Genomic DNA, 10909 nt, shown 5'->3' with positions numbered 1-10909 from the left:
ATTTGTCTCGCATTAACTGGCTGAGTTAACGCCAGTTAATGCAACATTGAAGCAGCTGGAATCCACAGCTGTGCGTGTTCATGGAGCTTGCATTTTCACCTGCTGGACATCACTACCTGAAGTTTAACTGTCTTCAGAACATTGCAGAGGCCTTGACAGTATTTGACTCTACATATCTGTGTGAGCAGATTTTCTCTCACATGAGTGTCCTCAGGTAGCCGTCTGAATGCTGGACACTTGGAGACCTGTGTCTCTGAGTGGGAGACCAGAGATCATATTAACATGTGTGTCTCTGTACTAACAGACATGCCATATTGGCTTAGTTTATTTCTCTTATCATTCTTGTGAGGAGACCATAAATAGCATTTGCGTTTTCTGTTGCACAGTCCATTTGCTGTTATGGAGTTACATAACAGCAAATGGACAAGAACGCTCAGGCTACGTCCACACGTACACGGGTATTTTTGAAAACGGAGATTTTCCATTTTCGTTTTAAAAAATAATCCCGTCCACACGGAAAGGCAGAAATGAAGGAAAATGCTGCTAGGAACATACCAAAGCAACAGGTAGCGATATATTCCTAACCGTGCAGAAATGTTGGTCAATCAGAAGTCTAGAAGCCTCGGTGGGAAAAAGTAAACAAAGCTGGACATAGAAGCAGAACCGAGTCGTATGTGTGGAGGGACAGTAACTGTGTGTGTATATGTAAGCATTTAAACACTGCAGAGAGTACAAGTAACAGTATTGTAGAAATGTATTTCACCGAAACAATAACGTGGCGCACAGTGTTACGTCAAAAAATGCGCACACCTTTGACGCTGCGTTTTCTCCGTTTTCTCCGTTTTTCTCGTCCACACGTAAATGCAAAAATGGAGTTTTCAAAAATATCCACTCTGGACGGAGTTTTTAAAAATCTCAGTTTTCAGTGACCAAAAACACTGTTTACGTGTGGACGAAAGGTGCAAACGCATAGAAAAATCTGCGTTTTCAAAAATACCCAGGTACGTGTGGACGTAACCTCAGGCTCTCTGTGAGCAATTTCTTAATCATTTTAGTGGAAAAGTTTTATTACTGAAGGCTTCACACTCTCACTCTCTTGTGCTTTAGGATGCATGTCCACCTTTTCTCACTTTGAGCTGTTATCACTCCTCACTCTTAAGGGAATAATTGAACAACTGAGAAACTCAAATTCTGTGCACGATATCCTTCCATCCCGAATTATCAAGGAAGGTTTTGAGGAAATTGGGCCTTGCATCTTATTCTTAATGAATTTATCATTGTTTGTGGGCTGTGTCCCGAGTGCCTTTAAACATGCGGCAGTGCACCCCATTCTTAAAAAAAGTAATTTCGATCAGAAAGACCCTGACAATTATAGGCCAATCTCGAAGCTTCCGTTTTTATCAAAAAATTTTAGAGAAAGCCTTCTTTCTCCAAATACAGGCTTACTTAGTTGCAAATAATATTACTGACAAATACCAGTCTGGCTTTAAGCCACACCATAGCACTGAAACGGCACTGCTAAGAGTCTATAATGATCTTCTTGTATTTGCTGACTCTGGTCACCTTGCCGTTTAAGTTTCATTGGATCTGTCTTCAGCCTTTGGCATGGTTGATCATAATATACTCTTGAGGAGGCTAGAGCATGTTGTAGGCATCAAGGGTTCTGCCCTTAACTGGTTTAATTCTTACCTCACAGATAGATCCTTCTCTGTTGTGATGGGAGGATACTCTTCCTCTGTTGCCCCTCTCTGCTGTGGTGTGCCCCAGGGGGTCTGTATTGGGCCCTTTATTATTCTCTTTGTATATGCTACCCTTGGGCTCCATATTTGAAAAATACAATATTTCTTATCACTTTTACGCTGATGACATTCAAATCTATTGTCAACTGGCTGATGATTTATCAGCATCACTGAACTCCTGTACGATTGCCTGAGAGAGGTTAAAGATTGGCTGTCAGAAAATTCTCTCATTTTAAATGAGAGAAAAACTGAAGTTATGGTGTTCGACCACCATATTCCTCGAGACCAGCTTGTTGCCCTGCTGGGGCCCCTAGCGTAACCTGGGTGTCTATTTGGATAGCTCCTTTAAGCTCGATAAGCAAGTATCATCTGGAGTTAAATCTGTTTTTTTTTTCAACTGCGCCAGATTTCTAAAGCTAAGCATTATATACCACACAGGGACCTGGAAAAACTTATCCACGCTTTTGTGACCTCCGGGTGAGATTATTGTAATTCTACTGTGGTCTCCAAGCCTTCTCTCTTCGAAGGCTGCAACTTGTTCAGAATGCTGCGGCTCGCCTTCTTACTGGAACTAGAAAATTTGACCCTATTACTCTGGCTCTTGTTGATCTACACTGGTTACCAATCAAATATTGCATTGAGTTTAAAATCTTGCTACTCACTTTTAAAATCCTGAATAACATTGCGCCCAGCTATCTCACTGACCTCCTCAATTTGTACACTCCTTGTCGTGCATTAAGATCATCAGGTCAATTACTCCTGGCCCAACCTAAGTTTAGACTGAAGACCAGAGGCGATCGTGCCTTTGCTTCAGCTGCACCCAACCTTTGGAATAGCCTCCCTGCTTCTATTCGAGCCTTGGACTCTATCCAATCCTTTAAATCAAGATTAAAAGCATATTTATTTGACTTTGCTTTCCTGACCAGTTAATACCCTTTTAAATCCTTTAAATTTTAAACTTTTAAATCTTTTATTAAATTTATTATTTTTTATTAATTTTACTGCTGTTTTTGTCTTCTTAGCAGATTTTGTATTTATCTAACTCTCCTGGTCTGTTAGTGCCTCTATCCTGTCTGTGCTAGTGCCCAATTTGTACCCTTTTATTGACTTATGTTGACTCTACATATTACTGTGAAGCACTTTGGTGTGCCTTCGGGTTTTTAAATGTGCTATATAAATAAAATTGTATTGTATAGTATTGTTATGGATAAAAAGTGTGTTTTTTTTGTTTCAAAATAGCTGATAACTATTTGCTGATAGCTGCAAACATCTGCGAACAAATATAATTCTATAAAGTGGTTCTATATAGTGTGTAACTGTTAATATAGAGTGTTATTAAATTTATTGCTAATGCAATCATATGGCACACTGACCTCTGAGGAAATTTTAAATTTTATTCTGCCCTCACTAGGGTGAAAACGCCATCAGAAAGGTTGCCTACCCCTGCTCTAGACAAAGGGGAGTAGCAATTTTAACACAATAAAATATTATTTCACAGTACTCAACACAGTTATAGGACCAGAGGATAGATTTCTAAGCATTATATTATCTATACTATAGCATTATGGTCTAACAAAAAGCTATGTATTGTAAGTATATATGGCCCAAATGTTGATGACTTCTAATTCTTCCAAGTTTTTTTGTGCACTCTCTGAACACCTAAATTGCTCACTTGTTCGCTTGCTCACTTTCAGGAAAACATTCTCCTTGTACAATTTAGTGTCTTTGATCTACATGTTCCTCCTCCTATGAGTTTCCCTAAAGCTAATTTGCCTTCTCTGTGCTTTTGCCTTTTCTGTCCATTTGAAATTCCTTCTCTCCCTCTGTGTATTTCAATGTTGCTCCCTTTATGTGTTTGTAGGAGTTATGTCTGCACCCCAGTCCATCACTACCTGAGGTAAAAACCCAGTTGTCTGTGAACAAGGTGGATGACAGTGCCAGTTACATGCATACATGATCATAGTGTCATCATTGACATTCTGAAAGCAAGAATGCTTAAGTAAAACAGCTGCCCTGCATTCTCATCATACATACTATGTTGCAGGCTTTCTGTTCATCCAACAAGTCCAGTTCCATGTTTTCCATCCACCTCTTAACAGGAGTGTAGTGCAATGTGTTGAGCACAAGGAATACACTTGCAGGATGATGGCATTTTAAAAACCTGGGATAAAGTTTGTCCTTAACTGTGTTGTGATCAGATTGGCTTCCTGACATTAATGACACTGAAATATATAATTTCCCATTATTAAAATCTAAATGGTTCAGTGTAGGTCATACACTTTGAACAGTGTATGCTTCCAGCCATTTCAAAGCCGCGTATTAAACACAAATTGACAAAAAAATCATAGGATGTCAAAGCATGGTAATGTAGCCATGCTTGGCCAGTTGAGGCATATTCATGAATGAGCTGTCTCCACAGTATACTGTGATAAATTTAGCTTGTTGTTGAAAGCTCCATTGCACCTTCGTCATACAGTAAATTATTTTGCATGTAGGTACTCTGTCTGCCATGATGTAAACTAGAGTCAGTGTTGGGGAGTAACGGAATACATGTACCGGCATTACGTATTTAAAATACAAAATATGAGTAACTGTATGCCGTTACAGTTACAGTTTTAAAGGGTGATATTCAGAATATAGTTACTATTCTGCCCTCACTAGGGTGTGAAGCTGGTTTCTAGCTTGGCAGATAGCTAACAGGTCCACAATAAACATCCAGGAGTCAGCGGATAGGTTTTAGATGTTTACTGTAGAAGCACTGTAAAACTGGTACGGAAACAAAAATAAAATATTACATTTCTGCTGTAATTGCATTTTCTTTACAACATCAAACATCAAGCCATGAATTACAATGTATATAACACATAAACACGAGCATATCTAGACTTCACTGTTTATTAGGCCCACGCATTTAGCTATTAGCTTAATGCTAACATTACACAGGAAATCCCATAGACGGGCTAGCGTGTTAGCATCACGGCCGTTTTTCCTCACAAAAGAAAGTTTCTCACACAAAACTCTAAACTGCTACACAAAACTAACGCTGGAAAGCTTACAAAATAGATAGCAACTACTTACAGGCATGTGCTCTCTCAGGCTCAGCAAGAAAAAGCAAACGAACAGTGGAACAGACAACGGTTTGGCTAAAGGACTGTTTTTCCCTGGCAAGTCGGCTGGTACAAAAAACACACACCCAAATTATCATGCCTGCCTTAAAGGGGCAGCACACTCCCTGCCTGGTATAGAGTACTATACCACTATGTCCCTCTTAGTAACAACACAACTTCAGTGGTGGGTCTCGAATACACCCTGGGGGTGCTTCCTTGAACAACTCTACCCTCCACTTTCCAGACCCTGCTGTCTTGACCCGGAAAGGTATTTACCACAAGTCCTGTGGGCCATTGATTTCGTTTAACCTCTTTTTCCTTTAGGAGCACAACATCTCCAACTTGCAGGCTGGCTTGTTCTGCTTGCCATTTCCTTCTCGGCTGGAGTGTCATCAGGTACTCTTGACGCCATCTTTTCCAGAAGGAATCCACAAGGCTTTGAACTTGCTTCCACTGACTTTGGTAGAGATCCTTGAGGTCAATGTCTTCCAAAGGAGCAGACACAGAGTCCACCTTTTGTGTTAAAAGCATAGCAGGGGTGAGTATGGTTGGGATGTCTGGATTGGAAGACACAGGGACTATTGGCCGGGCATTCATGATGGCTGCGACCTCTGCCATCAGCGTGGTGAGCACTTTGTGTGAAAGACTAGGGGAATGCATCTTGAGCAACATACTATCCAAAATGCGGCAAGTCATCCCTATCATTTTTTCTCAAACCAACTTGGGTGAAAGGAGGAGATTGGGTCAACCAATCAGCAGGTAAGTTAGACATTTTTTGTTTTCCCAGACTTCCTCTTGCTCGAGTGCCTTCAGTGAGTCTCTCCAAGACATCCACTGTGCCACTTTTTCAGCAGGTATTGGGGTGTCCCAATCGCAATGCTCAGTGCATAGCTCTCTGACTATAGCCTTGCCCTGGACTATAATAGGAGCTGCAAACCCCAACGGGTCGAATATGTTGTTAACTGTGGAAGAAATACCTCTACAGGTAAACGGCTTCTCCTCCTGGGAGACAAGAAAGATAAAGCTGTTGGTTTGAAGGTGCCAGTTGAGACCTAAGCTTCTCTGCATAGGCAACGGATCCACACCTAGCTCTAGGTCTTTCAGCTCTTTAGCACGTTCCTCAGGTGGAAACGCCTCCACTACTACGTCGTGGTTGGAGGCTATCTTATATAGCCGTATGTTGGAATCAGCCAACATCTCCTTGGTTTCCTTCAGGTCTCGGATGGCGTTGTCATTGGTGGGGAAGGAAGCAAGACCACTGTCCACGTAGAAGTTATTTAGAACAAACTGTTTTGCCTCTGCACTGTGGTCTTCCTGTCCTTGCAGAGCTGCTCTTCTCAAGCTGTATATGCCAACAGCGGGAGAGGGGCTGTTGCCGAATACGTGCACGGTCATCCTATACTCCGTGATGCGCTTGGTGGGGTCATTGTCCTCGAACCAGAGGAAATGTAAGAAGTCTCTGTGATCATGGCAGACTTTGAAGCAATCTGTTCTATGTCTGCTGCCACTGCTACAGGTTCCTTGCAGAAGCGGATGAGGACTCCTAAAAGTGAATTATTCAAGTCAGGGCCACTCAGCAGGATGTCATTCAGTGAGACACCATCATGCTTAGTGCTGGAGTCGAGCACTGCCCGTACTTGACCTGGTTTGCACGGATGATAAACTCCGAAGATTGGCAAATACCAGCACTCTTGTTCACCAGTGGGTGGTGGTACTGGTTCAGCATGACCTGCCTCAAAGATCTTCTTTCATGTCTGGCTTTTTCTCCAGCATGTGCCGTAATGTCAAAAGACTCTTGACTGCTTGGGCTCGGTTGTTAGGGAGTTTGCGCCTTGCCACCCAACTATTCGAGTCGTCCATGAAGACCTCGTTGTCCATTATTTCCAGAAAGACTTTGTCTTCCACAGACATAGCAGGCTTGTTGTCGTGTGGCGTTTGCTGGAAGACCCCTTTACCACGGCTGTCTTTCCCATGAAATAGGATTTCGGATGCGTTAGCTCCTGGAAACTGATGATGCTGCTCTGGAGTGTCAAGCTTCTCTTTGATAAGTAGACTGTTAGTGCAAGGGTCGAACAGAGATGTACGACCGTTACTCAGCACGTTGCACCGATAGACGTTTACAAACTCTTGTTTGTGGGCTTTTCCAAGACAAACCTCTCCCACAATCACCTATTCCAAGTCGAGATGCTGGGCGTAGGGGGCATCGTGGGGTCCATTGTATCACTCTTGTGTGCCTGTGGTACATCTCGACCGAGCAAGATCAGGATGCTTGCTGATGGATCTATAGCCGGGATTTTATCCATAACCCGCTTGAAATGTGGATAATGTCTGACGATCTCAGGTGTGGGGATTTCAGACTTATCATCAGGGAGCCTGTCACATTCGATTAAGGTGGGGAGTAGTCTTACCATCTAATGACTCCATGATGAAATTGTTGGCTCGGCGCCCTGTTGTTTCAATAACTCCTGAGCAGGTCTTCAAGGTGTATGCTGCTGTGCCCTCTGTAACTCCAAAGAGCTCAAAAAACTCTGTTCTTGCCAAGGACTTATTGCTCTGCTCGTCGAGAACAATGTACGCCTTAACAGCTTTCTCCCTCTGGCCAGCTGGATAAACTCTGACAAGACAGATTTTGGAGCACGACTTTGCTCTGACGGTAGTCCCACAAATGTCTGTGCATTTTGCTGTGACAGCTTGAGGTGCTTCTTCTCCTTGCTCCCCGCCTTGCTCTCTTGTGGTTACAGGAGTCTCTGATATCCAGGGGGCAGGCCCTGGGTGTAGCGCAGTAAGGTGGTTCTCACTCTTGCACTCTCTGCACTGAACATTTTTGTGGCAGTCTTTCGCTGGATGAGTGAATGAAGCGCAGCACTTAAAGCAAATATTGTTCTCTTTAAGATAAGCTTTCCTTTCATCCAAAGATTTACTCCTAAACCCACGACAGTTACTTTGTTGAAATAAATAGATTACAGGGCGTTTTTTTCCTGTTTCATATTTTAGGCCTCTCTATTTTTGGACCCAAGCAAAACACTCATTAAGAGACTGTGTGTCTCAATCATGTCACCTCTACTTGTGGCCCGCATAAATGACGTGAAGAAATATTTGTAAAAATTATTATTCAAAAAATTATTCAATACGAAGGCGATAGGCAGAGTGTTTGAGGCATAGCCCTAAAGAATGTGTAGCGTCATGGGCAGTGTAGTCCGTGCTGCAGGGAGAATGGACTGTCATACCCGTTATGTGTCTGTGAGCGAGGGAGGGAGAAAAAGGAGAGTCGAAAGTACAAGTTGTCACCAAACAGAAACGGGAGATGGAAGCATGTAAATATAATAAAAACTGCTGCAGCCAAAAAAGAGTGCCTGACAAGCCCAGTTTTAAGTAAGCAATTAAGACTCAACTGTACACTGTGTTCGTATTTTCTTCCAAAACAATAAGTTCCAGCTTTTCAGCGCCTCTCTCTATCTCTCGCTAGCAAAGTTGACCCAGACAACAAAGTAAAGCTAGTTTTCGGCTACGAGCCCGACATGAACCTGACGTATTAGCCAGAGGTCCCTTTACTACGGTTCAGAACCGCGGACCTGTTTTATATACGCGCAGAATAGTTTTATATTAACATTTAAAAATCTAGTTAGTATTGGTATGGCAAGTAACCTTCAGTAATAGTAAAAAATCACACAGCAATAGTACATTCATGTAGTTGTAAAAAAGCATGACAATATATTAAGCAATCCAAAGTATTCAGAATACTTTACTCTCATTGAGTAATGTAACGGAATACGTTATAAAATACATTTTGGTGCATGTATTCTGTAATCTGTAGTGTAATACATTTTAAAAGTAACCTTCCCAACACTGAATAGCGTATACAGCTAATTTTATGTGCTATGAATTATAAAATGCATACATACTGAATTTGTCACAATGGATACTCTAGCTGTCCATTGGAATTGGTTTTATCATTTGCTGAACTTACAGATTATTGTGACTATTGCATTGGTTTAAAAGTTGATGTTGATGATTCAGAATATATACACTATTTTAGGTTGTAAAATTAATGTTACAGTGGTTATAATTTGTCTTCTTTTTCCATTCTCTAGTAAGGAGCAGCAGAGGTCAGTGAAGACGATGTCGGTGTGGGAACAAAGGGCCAGCCAACTGAGAAAACAGAACCACGCAAGCTGTGAGGCGCTGTACAGTGAGCTAACTTCAGAAGAGCGACTGCACATAGCGTCAGCCCTACACATGCGGCCAGACATGAAGACTCACCTTGACCGGCCGTTGGTTGTTGAGCCCCACAGTGGCAGCAGCCAGCACCACCACAAGAAGACTTGCTTGTCAGAGGAGGCTGACACTGCCTCGGACCCACCTCCCCCTGTGCCTCACCAGCCCCGCCATCAGCACTACCACCGAGACAGAGAACGAAAACAGGAAACTAATGATAATGGGAGACATCACATCCATCACAGCCGCTCCAAAAACCATGACAGCAGCCGGGACAAACGGGGGAAGAGTGAGAGGTCCCACAGCCGGGAGGGAGGCAGGAAGCACCGCCATCAGTGTTCAGTGGATGACAGTGGAGGTTGGGGGAACGTAGGCGAGAGAGATCACCACCATCATCATTCACACCGGCAGTCCCGAGGTGGCAACGGGACAGTGAGTAGTGGAGGGAGGGGAGAGCGAAGATCTCGCCACAAAGATGGACATTTGTCTAACAGGAATGGAGATAGGAATTCCAGAGGAGGCAGTGGTGCCAGTGGAGAGAGAAGAAGGCATCGCATTCACGGATCCAGGGGACACTCCACAGAATCTAATGATAGAGAGAAGACCCATAGTCAGAGGTAAAAACTATGGTTACATATGGTAATACTGTTGTTCTGTTCACTATTTGATTTCAACTACACAGTGACACTGACAGTGACACTATAAAAAGGCTGGAGCTTGGAATTTGAGCCCAAGGAGGTTACCTATAAGTGTTCAACGATAAATTTATAATATTTCATATCTACAATGAAAATGAGGGTAATTAACTCTGCTCCAAAAATTGGCTACCCTCTGCTACCCCTGGAGGCCATCACCGGATCTTCTTGTATCAAAAACAAAAAAAAACAGGACCATTTGTTTAACCCGCTGCCCTCTGGTCGGCACAGGTCCCACACCTCCAGACTCACAACCTGCTTCTTCCCTGGGCAATTCGGCCTGATAACAAACACTATCCGCTCACACTCTGCCCCTGACCACTCATCTCACTCTGCCCCTGACAACTCACCTCACCAATATGAGCCATGGTTTGAGTAACCCTCATCACTCGAGCCACCCACACACAGACTCTAGTTAGACCAAGTTCTTTGCACTACTTCCAAGCACTTTGTTTTCCAATGTATGTCTCTCTTGTTTGAAATATATTCTACTAGTTTGTATATATTCCCTTTAATTTTATATATTTCTCCTGTTTATTATTAATTCCTGCTGTCTTACTATTTATATTTTATTGGCACAGTTGGCATGGAGCACACATAATTTAAAATAATTCAATAAAGAGGTGTTCTATTCTATTGTGGGAAAAAATAATAAAAAGGCAGACACCCCCTTTTCTCAGTAATAAAGGTGAATTACATGGACACATTATGCCTAGTTATAGGCATAATGTGTGAACCAGAGTTTCCTTGAGTCTCAACCAGAGCAAGGAACAATTCCTGCAGAAGTCACAACATTACACAGTACACAGTAGAGGAACTAAGATTATATCTCTTCTTTTGGCACAGGTTTGGCGATTCAGAGGGTGAGTCCTTGGCTATCACCCCCCAGCAAGGCTCTGGGGGCACTAGCTGGCCTCCTGACCATATAGAAGACTCAGATAACCAGAGGAATGTCAGACGAACTAGGCAAACCTCCATCCAGATTCCTCCTGTGACTATCACCTCCCCACCTGGAGAGACCACCCTAATACAAAGTCAGTACCTAACCTATTAACATATACAGTGGCTTGCAAAACTATTCGGCCCCCTTAAACTTTTCTATATTTTGTCACATTACAGCCACAAACATGAATCAGTTTTATTGGAATTCCAC

General features: G+C 42.6%; 1 protein-coding gene across 1 annotated transcript in view; it reads left to right on the top strand.

The window, feature by feature from the left end:
• Positions 1 to 10909, top strand: part of cacna1ba (calcium channel, voltage-dependent, N type, alpha 1B subunit, a) — a 305842-nt gene that overhangs the window by 134875 nt on the left and 160058 nt on the right. The window contains exons 20-23 of the mRNA XM_013915926.1: positions 1421 to 1456; positions 5636 to 5662; positions 8938 to 9678; positions 10603 to 10790. Coding sequence (XP_013771380.1) covers positions 1421 to 1456; positions 5636 to 5662; positions 8938 to 9678; positions 10603 to 10790 — 992 coding nt within the window. The remainder of the gene's footprint in view (positions 1 to 1420; positions 1457 to 5635; positions 5663 to 8937; positions 9679 to 10602; positions 10791 to 10909) is intronic.

Source organism: Pundamilia nyererei, unplaced genomic scaffold (genome assembly GCF_000239375.1).
Source record: "Pundamilia nyererei isolate P.nyererei 1_Seehausen unplaced genomic scaffold, PunNye1.0 scaffold00399, whole genome shotgun sequence".
NCBI classification, from domain to species: domain Eukaryota; kingdom Metazoa; phylum Chordata; class Actinopteri; order Cichliformes; family Cichlidae; genus Pundamilia; species Pundamilia nyererei.
This window is presented reverse-complemented; position numbering and strand designations above follow the sequence as displayed.